The sequence below is a fragment of the Phocoena phocoena genome, chromosome 12, assembly GCF_963924675.1.
Source record: "Phocoena phocoena chromosome 12, mPhoPho1.1, whole genome shotgun sequence".
Taxonomy (NCBI): Eukaryota; Metazoa; Chordata; class Mammalia; order Artiodactyla; family Phocoenidae; genus Phocoena; species Phocoena phocoena.
This window is the reverse complement of record NC_089230.1, coordinates 41,200,590-41,217,205: the sequence shown is the minus strand read 5'-3', so window position 1 is coordinate 41,217,205 and position 16,616 is coordinate 41,200,590. Positions and strand designations below refer to the sequence as shown.

The 16,616-nt window shown below is 36.7% G+C and overlaps 1 protein-coding gene across 1 annotated transcript in view; it reads right to left on the bottom strand.

Moving 5' to 3' along the window:
* MAN1A1 (mannosidase alpha class 1A member 1) overlaps positions 1–16,616 on the bottom strand; it is a 169,400-nt gene that overhangs the window by 71,905 nt on the left and 80,879 nt on the right. The window contains exon 5 of the mRNA XM_065888750.1: positions 3,816–3,910. Coding sequence (XP_065744822.1) covers positions 3,816–3,910 — 95 coding nt within the window. The remainder of the gene's footprint in view (positions 1–3,815; positions 3,911–16,616) is intronic.

The window sequence follows — 16,616 nt, the reverse complement described above, 5'->3', positions numbered from 1 at the left end:
AACAGATTTTGGGACAGACTTTCTAATGCAGGATATGAGTAAATTATTTAGGTTCTCTGCTATTCTCAGTTTGCACAAATACTGAAATCTAATTTGGCTTATTGGTGTTTTGGCTCCAAATACATAAACCTCCCCAATTCAAAATACTGCTTTGCTTTAAATCAACGTGGTGAGTACTTATTATCTCTCCTTGGCACAGACTACCTTACATTTGTCAATTACATGAGTGAGTGTATAACATACAAAATATATATTCTGCTTTACTAACCAGGCTGTAAATATGAATACGCTGAGAGAAAGACCATGTCTGTTATCTTTTTAAATAAAGTGAAAAGAAGCAGAAAATCTTACCTGGACCTAGCATAGAAACTTCATCACAGCAGGGACTAAAATAAATGCTTTTTTTTTTTTAACAAAGAAAAGGTAAAGAAACCAATTATCTTTAGGCAAAAACCTGAATACTAGAGGAATGTGAACCGATAATACCAGTAAGTTCACATTTTTGTTAACATATAGATGTTGGCAAAGAGTAGCCTCCATAACTATTTTCAAAATTGGGGTGCAAGAGCAGAATTATGATATTACAGACAGCATGTTTGCCTCCCCCATCATAATTATTGCCAAGAGTTTCAAAGCCAGTCAACAGTGAATACGGAGCTATTCTAAAAAGCATCCTTGAGCACTTTTTTCTCTTGGGCATCCTTCCTATCTATAGATACTCCCTTATTCTGAGAAGTTAATTAAAATATAATTTTGCCAGACATATTTTTCCCCATCTCCTTTGAAACTTCTACTGGTGACAGGCTTCAGAAAACTAGAAAATAAGCTCCATGCCAGCTGTCCCTTGTCCCCTGGCCCATACTGTGAAAATACAGAGATTCAGAGAAAACAGCATATATGTACAGGTTGACATCAACAGCACATCCTGAAATCTAATTATTGCAGTTAAATATGAAACACTGCTTTTGTCCCCTAGAGAAAATTCTTCAAGATGATAAATCAGTTTCACAGCTGGAAGAAGAAAGGATTCCATCAGAGTACTTGATTGGGCAAAGGGACAGGATGAATTTTAGTGGGTTGATATTACTATTAATTTTGCCAAGGTTTATTGCATAAATTTGGGTCAGGCACTGCTATTTAGTAAATGGAATTGAGAGTGGATAAAATATATAATAAAAAATTCATACAGGTTGCCAGGAAGAAGTTAAAACTGTTCCTGTCAGTTGTAAAATGGTCACCTAATTTCCTCTAGTTTAACATGAAAACATCAGAGAATACATAAATGAAATGGCACATTATTTTTGACCCAAAATAATTTTCCTGTAATATTTGAAATTAAAAGTTCTAATGTAAAATACTGTAAAATACTGTAAATCTAAAATAAGGTCTTAAGAAAAAGTTAAAGGCCTAGTTAATAAACTTTCAGGAGATACAGATAAAAAAGATAACAGCAGATTCAATACTGAATAGTTTTTAGAACTACTCCTTTATGTACTGAAAAATATCTCCACTGTACACAAAGGGTAGGTATAACTAAGGAAAAAATCCTCTTGGCTGTAAAAAAATAAACACTATGTTAAATATGCTTTAAAACCATCTAATTTCTTATGATGATTTCAAGAGAGGCTAGAATTAATTAAATGATATCAGCACCTTACAATAACTAACTGAACTTTTGCAAAGACGTAGGCCCACACCTCTATTAGTTTTTGGAGGCCTTTATCTAATTCCATTACCTTCCAGGAAGCAATAAGAACTATCTCCACAGCATCTTAGAGTAGAAGGCTCGAGTGATCATTCACTCCAGTATTTTAAACCTGGGGGGCCCTTAGGTTCTAGGTGGACTCCAATGGTACTGTTAGCTTTTGGAAACTGAGTAAAAGTATGTGCACTCAGGAATATGCATTTTATGAGGAGAGGGCCGTGTTTCATCAGAATTTCAAAGTGAAATAAACATGAAAAGGTACAGAAAAAACTAGTTAAGTAGCCTAACTTCCAGTTTACAAATAAGCCTGGAGAGTTAAAATGATTGCTCTAAAGACAAACCTAGAATAGCTATAAAATACCTAGAACCAGGTCTCTTGATAACCAATTAACTCAGTGTACTATTATGCCCATATCATTCTTCTCAGAGGGTAAGTAGGAAAAATGTGTTAAATGTGCACAGTGTTTTCATAACCGGATCTTATCTCAAGTAACAGAGAAGTTTCTAGGTCAGAATACTACCTATAAATACAAAGTCTGAAGATATGGAAGGCAATACAGGTGATCTACGTAAGCCAAAAAAAAAAACCCTCATGGATCTCCCAACACCATGCTGCCTCCAAGCCAAGCACATAGGCCCACTTTCACCTTAAGACAGCATAGCACATGCCATTGATCTCCAAGCTGACAGAGAAAGCCGCAGGAGTCCAAAGGGAAGAATGGATGGATCCTGAGATATCACATTATGCCATAGAGAACTACTTCAGTTTAACAGGGCCCAGGGGTTTGAACTTTCCCTGCCTCACTGCCTCAACACCCATGCCTCTGCCCCAAACACACACACACACACACACACACACACACACATATATAAAATTATAGACAGGTACAGCATGATTTCAAGGTATAGATATATAACATACAAATGAAAACAAAGCATGAATTTAACTGATTTATTAGCCAATTAATTTCATGATTTTTCATGATTAATTTTAGGAAGGAATGTCACTAAAATAAATAATTAGGAAGAAATGTGCATTAATCTTGCCAAGTCACTCTGTGTATCCTCTTGCCATTTCTAAAACGAGAAAGCCATTTAACTTGTGCCTATGAATCAATGTGTGTATAAACATCTAAGCACATATTCTAGCTCTACCGTTTACATATGGTATGATTTTAGGCAAATGACTTAGACTCTCTGTGACTCAAGTTCCTGATTAGTAAAACAGAGATAACAGCAGTACTGACCTTACTGAGTTGTTGTGAGGATTAAATGTGGTAATATGGGTAAAGTACCTAGAATAAACTTTCATATTTTATGATGACAAAAGGACTGTCATCATTGTCATCCTCACCATCATCACAAAGAGACATATATGCAATTAATTAGTTATGGAGAAGAAGGAGTTAAGAAGGAAGCTTAAGATAAAATTGTTTATTAACAAAATGCTCAAGCTATCATGAAAATTCAAACTACTTCCTGGGAGAATACCAGAAAGCCTATTCGGCCCAGGCGTTTCTTGGGGCCGCACTGCCATGGACTTGGCATGCCAGGGTTCTCCACCCAAATGAGATGAGAAGGATGGGTTGATCTGGGCCAATGGAGCAGTCCCCTTCCCTCCTTACAACTGTGGGTGAGCAGCGTCAGGTGCTCCAGTCTCAGTTACACCAACTTGTTGTGTGGGAGATCTGATTAGTCTAAATGTTGTATCTCTGCAATATCTCTGACCAGCAGCTTAACTGAAGGGAAGTGATCTTAGGAATTGACTTCTTTGAAAGTGAAATGCTTTGATGACAATTTTAAAGATAATGGGATGCTCTTGGAATTTATGGAGACAGTATGCAACATCACCATGAAACAGTGAAAACCTTGAATCATGTCTTGTGTGCATGACTCTCTTGGGGTCATTCGATCCCACAATGGGAACCCATCTAAAGCCACGGAACACTGAAAAACACTAATAACTTCCAACACAAAGACAGGCACCAAGACTCCCAATGGTGTTAGTCACCAACGTCATTCAAGTAATTATCCATCCGGTGTCTATTTGTTAGACCACAATCTTGAATATGTCAACTTAAAACATGTTGTCGAAAATGAAGAGCTTTACCTTTTTATATTCAGCAATGCCCAAGGTATTCCAGAGGGAGTATGAAATGCAGGTAGCAATTTTACCCCAAGTTCCACTGCTTTCTTTCGAAATATCTGAAACGTTAAACAATTAAATGAGCTACTGTTGAAAGAAAAACAAAATATGCTATTCTACTATCTCACATTGAGCATGCTTCTACTTAAAATTTTTTTGATATGAAAAAATAAAAGTTTCTCAAATTAATAGAATTACCTAGGAACGTAAGAATGGTCCAGGGGCCATTGTGCTGTGCAGTATTTATTACCAATCTTGGTTGCACAAAGAATCGTGTAGGGAGATTTGAATAATACTGATGTCTGGGTTGCACTCCTACGATTCTAATTTCTATGGTTTGGGGCTCCCAGGTGAGAATTTTTTAAAGCACCACAGGTGGTGTCAAGTTATTTCAACGTGCAAGCCATGGGGGAGAACCACTGTTGCTGGTGAGTAAGTCTTGGATTGAAAATCAGGAGCTCTGGTCCTGTTCTGCCTTCACTTATTTACTAGGGCACAGAGAAAGGATAAGTTGTAAAAAGACGTATTATTACAAGTAACCTATACATCCTCTCAGCCCTGTGCGGTTTTAACTTCCTCTTATGTTAAGTGTAGGTGATATGAAAGATACAAAGTTAAATTTGATACAAATTTCTGCCAATAATTTAGTAAAGAAGGCAATATATGCATATACATATCTGGAACACAGATAAAATGACTGCATAACTTAAAATCACCTAGGAGTTCAGATGAGTTCAGTAAGGCTGTATGGTGGAGATGGCATTTAGATGAGGATTGTATGCAGTGTGTAATGGGGGTTAATGATAGAGACAGGCTGAGGTGGGGGGAGTTGGAGGGGCATCCCTCAAGGTAAGCACAGACACAGGCAAGCGGGGGCCTGCAGAAGAAAATGGAATAAGTCAGCTTCCCTGTCCACAAAAAGGGGGAATACTGGAAAATAAGGTCAGGTATACACAGCAGAGGCCCAAATCATGAAGGCTCATAAATGTAAGGCTAAGAATTTTATCCTGTTAAAATGGAAAAATATTGAAAGTTTTTGAGCAGCCAGTTCACTTGAGCAGAACTGTGCTTTAGGAAGATTAATTAGATGACAACCCTTCACAGTTTTAGGTCCCAAGAAAAGCACTAAGTTAATTTACTCATTGAAGGAAGGACTGCTACAGCTTTCCCTGTTATAGCTGTGGCAGCAAGCAGGAGCCTTGTCCCTTCTCCTTGCCATACTGTATGACTGAGCGTGGTGGGCTGGGAACTTACTATTTCCTCTGCCTCTTCCTCAAACAAGGGAGATGTGAGAAAGGTTGGGGAAACCCTGAAAAGCATGGAGAATGAAAGCAAAGTCCTCTCCCAGCAAGGGAAAGCATTCATTAAAGCCACTGTCAAAGAAGGCTTGTGTGCCCAGAGGAAGGAGTTTCAGTCCTTAACTCCTACTTTAAGACCCAAGCCTCGCCACAGAGAAATCCAGGCACTGGGTTTCCGGGCTGAGGAGAATTCAGTAATACCGATATTGACACTGTTTCTGAAACTCTACTCTTTTGGAATCTAACTCTTACTTTGTAATGAAAGTTGAGGAAATAATGAGTTTTAATGTAAGAATTTGGCTGGCAGTCAATTTAGATAAACTAGCATTCCTGGAATACAAATGAGGACACAGACATTTGTAGTATATAAGGAACTAAAAAATAAAGATACCATTTTTTCCCCGCAAATTATTATTATAATAACAGGACAATTTCCTGTTTCAACAGCAAACGGTGAATGGAAGAAGAGGAGAAAGAAAATAAGCCAAAAGGTATATTCTTCCTTTCCTGTCTCTGTCATGCCCTAGAGAATTCCAAGGTCTCTTCTGCCGTAAGGGATTATCCAATCACTGCCCAGCCATCTCCTGACCTTCTAGTTTCCACCCAACTTTTAAAACTATTAATTAATTAACTCCTTTTCAAGAAACTTACATAGGACAGAAGTCAGACTTGTAATTAAAACACCATCATGAATATTATAGCCATATGGCATGGGAGTTAAGGGCTCAGGCTTTGAAAACACAATGCCTATATTGGAATCTCAGCTCTACTTCTTCAAATTGGGTATAATCTTGGGCAAACTGCTTAATCTACCTGTGCCTAAACTTCCTCAACTATAAATTGGGGATAACAATAGCATTTGCTATTTTAAAGGTTGTGGAAAGAAACTGAATGAACTGTTATATTTAAAGACCTTAGGATACATAGTCATCACTCTAAAAGGTTAGTGGTGGTATTTATGGTAAAATGATAAGGGTATTTCCCCAAGAACTTTCCCTATTTACTGCCTGAAATTCTTTCTTTTCTTTAATCCAGCTGCTGTTTTGGTACGTTCTACTTGGGTTCTCTGTGTGCGTGAATATATATTTTCATAGACAAATATACTGGGTTGGCCAAAAAGATCATTATGGAAAAATCCGAATGACCTTTTTGGCCAACCCAATACGTGTGTGTGTGTGTGTGTGTGTGTGTGCGCGCGCGTGCACGCACATGTATGCCTCCCCCACCCTCAAACACACATTCTTCATCAAAAGCATTCATTCTCAAGAGCTAAGCCTTTAGTTCTCATCATTGCATTCCCAAATTCAACTTTCCATCTTGACTCTAGCTCTGCACTTCTACTTCTGTGCTCACATCACAATCTGGGCACCCTGTTGTCTTTTGGAACTTAAGATATCCAAGGTGAAATCAATCATTTAATGTCCAAGGCAAATGTCCCTAGTTCCATCACTGACACTACTGGTCAGCCAGTCCCTGGGGCTCAAGAGAGCACGCATTTTGACTTCTGATTTCTCTCTTCAGTTATTAAGCATCAACATTAAAGTTCTTGGCAACATCGCACATACAGCCCATTTCCTTTCTGTAATACAAGCACAGTCCATTCATATTTTCATCACCAGTTACTATGAAGGGCATGAGAGCAAAGAAGGTCCTCTTACCTGGTTTTCCATTCTCCAGGATTTCCCCTCCTGTCTCCATTAATCTGTATCTATGTTATCTGATTTCTCTTTTTACCATACAACTTTCTTATTCAAGAAACCATAATAATTCCCTCTGTTGTATGAAATGTCAAGTCAGAAATGATCTACTGATTTTTCAATGACCTCTATGAATCAGACCATCTATTATCTTCTATTTTTTCAAAGACCATCCTGGCTGAAGCTTGAGTCTTCAGGGTTTCAAGTACTCATTCAAGTTCAGTCTACCGTAGTATCTTTGTTAAAAAATGTTTTTCCCCTCAGATCTATTGAGATATAATTGACATACAACATTGTGTAAGTTTAAGGTGTAACACATGATGATTTGATACATGTAGATATTGTGAAATGATTACCACAACAAGGTCAGTTAACACTTCCATCTTCTTGCATAATTATCTTTTGTGTGCATGTATCATGCCATCTTAGCATACTTATTTACATAGTTCTCTCATCCTGAAACACGCTGTTCTGCCTCCTGTTGGCCAATCCAAATTCACTCATTCTCCAAGGTCCAGGTCAAGTCCCAACCCCAGGCCAAGATCTTTATCTCCTGTGAACTTCTGTACTGACAACTGGCATCACAAAATGCAGCATTTGATTACAGAAGGCAAGATCCAGATCTCTCAATGTTTTCTCGTGTTATTCTCTTGTATCCTCAAATAATTTTCTTTTCTTTAAAAGTAGAGAAAAAAATCTCCATTTCTCCTTCATTGTCTATTATACATATCCAACCCAAATTTTGGTCATTTTGTGTTAAATTTATTGATATCTCCACATTATTCCTATGAGTGGTAGGTGGGAAGTTTTTATAATCTTAGTTAACAGACAGGAAGGAAACAGCGACCCTTTCCATCTTGAGGTTTTTGCCTTTGCTGTTTCCTCTGGCTGCAATGCCCTTTCCCTAGCTCTTTGTATGCCTGGTTCATTCTTAACTTCAAGAATCCACTTAAAAGTCCCCTTTTAAGAGAGGTCTTTCTTAACAACCCCACATAAAGTTGGCCATTCTCATGTATTGTTTATCATATATCACCTTGCTTATTTCCATCCCACTATTTATCACATCCTAATTATCTTATTTGCTTGCTTGTTGATTGTTTGACAACCCCACTAGATGTAAGCTTCATGAGGGCAGGACTTTGTCTTGTTCTAGCATCCAGCAAAGTAACTGGTACTCAATAAATGTTCATTTAATAAATGAATGAATCAATCAAATATTAATAAATATATCTGGAGCACTGTAATGAGAAACTACTAATATTCTAGTATTTGCAAAGTGTTCTATTCTATTCCACGAGTTTCTATTGTCTGCAAATAAATACATCAAGTATTCTGCAGTCTCAACCTTGGGCACAATTACAAAATAGTTTTTGGATGAAAACATTAACTAACCTATTGATACTTTAAATGAAATCATACGTTGGCCTAAATCAATTTCAATTCTTAATATTTGATTTGTTACCTCCTCTTGAGACACGAAGAGGTTAGTTACTTGGAGGAGGAATCCAGATTCTCAAAGAGAGTACCTTTCTACCCAAAATGGTGAGTAATAAAATTCCAAACTAGCTAACAAAGTTAATATTGTTAAAAGAATGAAGGAGAAATGTCACAAATCATTCTGAAGCGCAGTTAAGTTTTAACTAGCACATCTTAGATAATGTGCTCAAAAGTAAATGACCACAAAAAGCACACTAAATGGTACTTCACTGCCCCTTCAAATGGGGCAGGCATGCTGGAGGGAGCATTGGACCCAGGTCAGCACTTGGATCCTAGGATTGGCTCTACTACGGTTCAGTGGGAGGCCTGGACCCATCACTTAACTTTTTTGGTTCTCAGCTTCCCCAGTGAAATGGGAGAGCAGGGCTGATCATTTCTAGTTTTGATTTATTCCTGAAAAAACTAGTAACAGGAGTCACAAAGCTAGTACTAAAATGAGACTGGCAAAAAAACGAAACTATCATAATTTTTTAGATAGAAAGTGTTAATTTGCCACCCAATTCTTAGTCAGTCTTGGTTTTCAGGGTTTGTTGGTACCTGTATTTGGCAGGTGGGTTTTGTAAAGTTAAGAGGGCAAGATGAAAAATGACAGGTAATAAAATGTAATCTGTGCTGATAATAGAAGACATACTCATTTTTTAAAAAATGACCATTAAAACTGAATAGGGTTTTTGGGCAACTTGCACCAATCAGTTTGAAATGGGCAGATATCTAATGACCCAAAAGGAATCTTCAAAAAGATTCTGCATTATGGAGATTCTGATTACATTCACAGAAAAAAATCAAAACTAATAAAATTTGCTTAAAGAAGGGTGGTAAAATGTTATGAAATAGCTTCTAAAATAATCTTTCAAGCATGTAATGAATAAATAGGTGTAAATAAAAACTTTTATGGTCTAAAGTTAAGAGTTTCAAAATGACTATACCTAAACTGTGTCTTTTCATTATACTTAAATAACATCATCAGTCTTACTGCTGTTTTTGATCAAAAGTTTAAAAAAACTTCAGATTTTAGAACCTACCAAATAAATCTTTTATCTTTTTACTTTACCCTTACAGATAGGATTAGACAAGGCTGTAAACAAGATGTATGGCTTTCTTTGCCTTTCTAGTTTGCAGATCCCTGAAGAACTATACAAGAATATTTACACACCAAAGCAAAGAGTAAGGAAAGAAGAAATGAATAAGAACAGATGGTTCTGGAAAGAACTAGTTTCAGTTCAGACATGGTTCGGTTTGAAATGTACAATATCAAAGCCTTCAAATGCTCATGCTGAAAACTTCACTGTTAAAAGATCAAACACTAATTCCCCATTAGTACAAGCAGAGTTTACCTATTACTCATTTTTGCTACATAAAGCTTTCAGCACAAAATGCCGTAGATCTGATAAATATCTTTGGCTGAAAATAACTGAAATAACCCACATATCATTAGCTGAGTTGATTAACGCACATAATATGGGCCAACCAATAAGTACTTATTGAGCTACTCTGGCTTTTCAATTTAGAGTGGAACCTTAAAAGTTCTGAATATTTGAATAAAGATATAAAAATAGTTAATCCAGGAGAAATTTAGAGCTGGAAGGGACATCAAAGGTCATCTAGTTAAATAATCTTGGTTTACAGATAAGGAAACTGAGGTTCAGAGAGGCCCTAGTCCCCTAATTAAATGCTCTGATGCGGGATGGTTTGATGACAGCTATAGCCAAGTGAATGCCAGATTCATACCATCTCAGATACACATAATTCTTTTGATCTGGAGGGATCTCCCCTGTGAGTCCCTTATATGTAAGTGTGTACACATCTTTCACTGCCTCTTTCTAACTTGTGCATTCTCTCTTTAATTAATCAAAACCCTAAACTGAAGTTTCTCTAAATTAAATGATTTGTTGTATTTGTCAAACTGCATTATGAACTTCATTTTTTAAATTTATAAATTTAATTAGATGAGAACTTTTGTCAACTGTTTTGTTTTTCTTCCCTGTGATTCAGTACAATTCAATTTTTAGCCTCTAGGCCATTAGATGAAGAGAGTATTCTTCACTTTTCTGAAAAATTAAAGCATTAAAATCTCCCCAACTTGTTTATTCAAAATAACAAGGATATGCATGCTAACCTGCCAGTAATCACAGGTTATAACCAACAAGAATCAATACAACTGTACCTTAGACTTTCTAATGTATGAAAGCACAAAGTGTAAGTGAAAGAAAAAACTTCTGATAAATATAACTCAAAAAATCTAGATGTAGAATACTCGTAGTGAACAGGTGTTTTAGACTCAGCTAGCTTTTTAAAGATATTTATTCTCATGAAAAAATTAACAGCTAGTGAAACTTTTTTAAAGTTTGCTTTTATACTATCCCCTAGTCAAAATGAATAAATGTTGATAAATGAATTAATAAAATTGTATCCTGATACTATTTTCTTCCTGAGGGTTCAATTTCATTCCCTAGCTCTCAAGTGGGGAAGATTTCATAAAGTAAAGAGGGCAAGATGAAAAATGGGGAGAAAAACTGGGAAGAATTTCAGGCTATTGTTCAAGGTCGACATCACTAGCATCCATGTGGGCAGAAACCAATGCCACCTACTCCTGGAAGTGGTCCAGTGCTTTCCCTGAGCGTAAGCCAGAGTCAAGGTGGCTTGGTAACACACACACACACACACACACACACACACACACACACACACACACACACAGAACAGGGCCCGAGTTCTAGTTCAGGGTCTACTACTCACCTGTTCTGCCACAATAAAGATGAGTCATTTCACTTCTCTCATTTTCTCGCTTGTAAAATGAGGGCACTAGATAAGACACTTTCTAAGGTACTTTCCTGCTCCCTGTGGTAAGGGAGATACACCAGAAAAAATAAGATCCCTGATCTCAAGGAGCTTACAACCAGGAAGGCAAATCAGCCATATAAAACTACATAAACATAAAACATACACCAGAAAAAACAATATGAAGCAACATATAAGTAGAGAATAAACAGAGTGATATAGGCTATAACTAGGGAAATAAAACAAAAAGAGAGATTGAGTTAGGTGATAGGGGAGAGCAAAACTTCTGTGGGTACAGATGTGTGTTTATTTGGGGGTGAGTATATACATGTTTGTGCACACGCTGGGTTAACGGGGTGGAGGATAGGAGATAAAGCAGAAGGGGAGAAGAAGGAGCCTGACTGAGAGCAGGGGAGAGAGGTAGATTAATAGGTTCTAGAAAATGATAAGAAAGAAACAGAGGAAAGAAGGCAAGCTAATGACCTTAACGATCAAGTTAAAGGGTTGGTTAAAAGAGCACATCAGTGGGCTCCCCTGGTGGTGTAGTGGTTGAGAGTCCGCCTGCTGATGCAGGGGACACGGGTTCGTGCCCCGGTCTGGGAAGATCCCACATGCCGCAGAGTGGCTGGGCCCATGAGCCATGGCCGCTGGGCCTGTGCGTCCAGAGCCTGTGCTCCGCAACGGGAGAGGCCACAACATTGGGAGGCCCGCGTACCGCAAAAAAAAAAAAAAAAAAAAAAAAAAAAAAAAAAAAGGCACGTCAGTTGGGTCAAGAAAGTCCCAACACTTACCATCTTGGTGCCTCCCATTTACAAGTGGAAGGATTTCTCAATCATCAGGATTCTGAGAGATGGGACAGGGAGAAAGGCTGTGGTTCTCATTGGTTATGGAAATTTTCTGGGTTGTAAGGGCAAAGATACATAAATGACAACACCAAGAAACATTACAATGTCTGTCTGAAGGAAAGACCTTGAGAAATAATTAGGGTCCTTTAAAATAATGTTTCCTCAAGAAGAAAATTTCTCTACATGTGCTCTAGAGATAAATGGGGCAGAGGTGGGGCTGGGGAAAAGGAAATAGTATGGTAATAGAAAGTTGTATGTCCTTCTTCTAACATACATTCGATATGGAAGTTAAAAATGCACAGAAAAGGAGAGGAAAACCAATGGCTAGATAGCTCTCACTCTTAAAATTATCGTTAGGTGTACTGCACACTGTGTTATCTTAGATGCTCTAACTCCTAAAGCATTGGCCCAAGAACAGTAAATAACAGCATAATAGTTCAAGTCATCACACAGGGCTTAAAGATGGATTTTTGAGCTGATCTTTCCACCTCAATTTAAATTTTAAAAAATGGGCAAGTTGCCAACATAATGTTTTGAAAATATGCAGTCTATTGTTAATAATATTTAATATTAGGTAAGTATGCCACATAGTTCCTGAACATACATCTTACACCAAAAAGAAAACATCTTTCTTTCTTCTTCTTCTTTTTTTTTTAAGAAAACGTAATGCCTGCTAAAGAGACAGAGAATTATGAAAACATGTACCCTATCTGGCTATTATTTCTAACAGAATTTGTGGAAACTACCACACAAAGGTTGTTAATATGTGATATCATATGTTAAAATGGGGACTGCTTTGTTTATTATTACATTTGTAGGTAAACATCACAAATCATTTGATATATACAAAATCCAGGCTTAGAAACCTTTGTTCAAAAGAAAGATAAGAGGAAGAAAATGAAAGAAAACAGCCTCATTTATGCAAATATATTGTGATTTTCTGGCATTTTTGAGTTATGAGGCATTCTCTGCTAGTGAATTTTTCCAGATACTGAATCTCACTTCTAAAGAGCATCAAAATGTTTATAGTTTAACCTTTTTATTTGTGTAGGTTTTATAAACATGTTTATCTGTTCTTTTGATTTAGTGCAATGACATGAATCCTGTCTTGAGGACTCAGCATCAGCACCACATGCCAACACTGAGTTGAGGCTAGAAGATCTAGTTCCTGGTCATCAGATGACTGAGCTGTACAATCTTGAGAACTCACTCAACACCCTCTTTGCCTCAGTTTCTAAATATGTGAAGAGGGATCATCCTTCCAAATCACAAGATGATTGTGATTAAATGCACACGTGCTTTTGAAAGAGCATCATAGTTATCATCATCATGGTTCTTTGCTGTAAGATACTGGCTCCCTCAGGAACAATTTAAGCATATCAGGCTTCTGTCCACACACTAAATGGTCCAAAAACTGCTGAGCTTTTACGTCTGCTTCCTATAATCCTACTGTTTCCTTCTGTTATTAGCTATCGGTTAATTACAATGAAGACTTCTCACTGTTGTAGTGTATTTGCTCTCCTTCCAAGTTGCGGCCTAATTTTGTAAACAGCTGTCTGTACCAGGGCCTGAGGATAAGTCAAATGTCTCTTCTGTGTCTATTTTACAGTGCAGGGTGTGAGCTTCAGGAAATGTGCCCTCTTTTCTGTCAGATGACTACATTTGAACTACTAACTCTATAGGTATGAAAAAGCAATTAATTAGTATGTTATTTAGGAGTAATAGTTTGTAAGTTTACAAAGTAAACTAAATACCTATGTCTACATAGGTTTTGTTTGCTTTTTTTTAAAAAAATGTAAAACGTTAGCCACTCTTTTTTCATTCTATCTAAGCAAATGTAAACTTATCTGGTTGTGCATCTATTCCCATTTAACTGGTGTTTTTTGATGTCTGCATCACCCTCCCTTATTTATTTATTATACATGGATACCTCCAAAGTGCCTCTGGGCACAGAGTTCATAATTTCATATGTCAGTTGATGGATGAACATTTCAAGTTATCAAAGGGTGATGCAGGGCTATTTCTGTCTTATGTTTGTGTGCCCCAAAGCAAGTTGATTAATCTCTCTTAGCCTCAGCTTCCTCATCTACAGAATAGAGAAACATACCTTTGCATTCTATAACTCAGAGAATTTCTCTTTTCCCTATTCTTTTTCCCATGCCAAAATTAAAAAATTTAATTTTCTTATTCTACTACGAATATATTCTCATTATCGAAAAATCATAAAATTAGACAAATAGACAAAAAATATAGAGCTCCATCAATCCTATCCACCCAAACACAATTATTGTTAACATCTTAATTATCTACCTTCTAAATGGTATTGATTGCATTTCTTTTGAAAAATGGCATCTTCCCACATATACTATTTTGTAATGTTTTAAATTCATCCCCAGTTAATCTACATTAAACACATCATTCTACGTCAGAGGTCAGCAAACATTTTCTGTAGAGGGTCAGATAGTAATTATCTCAGGCTTTGCCAGGCACATTCTCTATATTTCATGTTTTTTAATTTTTTTCTTTTATAATCTTTTAAAATGTAAAACCATTCTTAACTCTGGTAGTACAAAAACAGGTCTCAGACTGAATCTGTGCTATCGGTTGTTGACTCCTGTTTTACATCAATGCATAGATTTCTGCAACATCTTTTTTAAAACAGCTATATAGTATACTAGTGTATGGATATGTCAGAACTTAGATACCAGTCCCCTATTATTTGACACTTAGGTTTCCACTGTGTTGATGTTGCAAACAGCAGTGAATAAATATCTCTGTACATACTTATCTGTATTCATGACTATTTCCTCAGGTTGAACGTTTGAAAGTGGAATTTCTGGTCAGAGGGCATTCGCTCATTCACTCACTCACTAACTATAGTTGTAGGGTCAAAGCAGCCACAGACAAAATGTAAATGAATGAGCACATCTGTAGTTTGCGAACCCCTGGATTACACTAACTTGACTGAAAGCATCTTAAATATTTTTCATTTAAATGAAGAGGTTTTAAAATATATTCACATACCCTATTTCACGATAGCACTACTATGTAATTCAATGAAACAATGCCTTTTATTAAAAATGATCATCATCAGAATACAAGATGTCACATTACTCAATACTTTTCATATTAGAAGAGTTTTGAATATATCAATTGAAATAATTTGGGAGGCATGTCCTCTTTAAAATATGAGCATAAATAATAACTAATATGAAACATAATTTATCTTGTCAATTGTGGCCACTCTTGTACTATCTGAATGCATTTTAAAGCGATTACACACACACACACACACACACACACACACACACACCTTAACATAGTTTAAACTTTCTAAATTATAAGCTTCCAAAAAGGAACCTGCTCTGTAATTTTGACCTTTTAAAGATGTCAACTCATTTATTCAACAGATATTTATTGAGTGCTTATGAACTACATGCTAAATTGCCCAAGGTACCTGGAATACATAAGTAAATGAGAGAGTTGTGGTCAATGATTCCTAATAACACGTATTTTTGAAGTGTGACAACAGAAAAACATTCACAGAGTAGTATTTTATGATATACAGGGAAGGCCCAGGTAATAACTTCCATTTCTTCTCCAAAAAGAAAATGAAGACAAATATAATAATGTTGCAGTACTTCACAAGGTAATCAGACAAATCCTTGCCATTAGTCTGACCATGTAAAATTGGCAAAGGTATCAGATATATGGAAAAACAATTGTACAAAACTGTAGAGAAAGTTATCGTTTAGGTGTTTTTGAAGATCTCAAATTCAGCTTTAGACCAAGCAGGCTTACCCCAATATGATCTATGTAAATAAAATGTACATTTGTGTGTGTGTGTGACTAGTCAACATCTTGAAGGTTATCATTCAGATGGGAATCACCTACAGTAGTTAAGAACTGACCAATTAGATCTGTAAAAAGAACCAGCTCCAACAGAAAGCACTGGAATAGTCTTTTAAAAAGACTCATGGACAGAGAAAGACAAATACTGTATGATATCACTTATATGTGGAATTTTACAAAGCTGAACTCATAGAAGTAGAGTAGAATTATGCTTGTTAGAGGAGGGGGGCAGGTGCGAACAATGGGGAAAGTGGGAAGACGTTGATCAAAGGGTATAGAAGATGAGTAAGTTCTAGAGATCTAATGCATGGCACGGTGATTATAGTTAACAATAATATATTATATACTTGAAAGTTGCTAAGAGAGTAGATCTTAAATATTCTTACCACAAAAAAGAAATGATAATTATGTGAGGTGATGGAGGTGTTAGCTAACCCTACTGTGGTAATCATTTTGCAATACATAAGTGATCAAATCAATACTTTGCACATCTTAAACTTACACAATGTTATATGTCAGTTATATCTCAAAGAAACTGGAAAACAAGTAGAAGACATGGCAATCACGGATAAAAGGGGAGTAATCAGAAGTAATGGAGGGTGCTCTGCAGCCCACAATCCAGCTGAAGGGCCAGGCAGCAGACCCACAGAGTCAAGATGCAAAGGAAATGGAGTCAAGTTCTTTTAACAATAAACAAACAGCAATGCACTGGATTAAAACTTGACATGAACGCTGAAAATTTCATCTGTTAACAAAATAGAGTAAGAGTGGGGTATTCTTACTTTGGCCCTAAGTTTA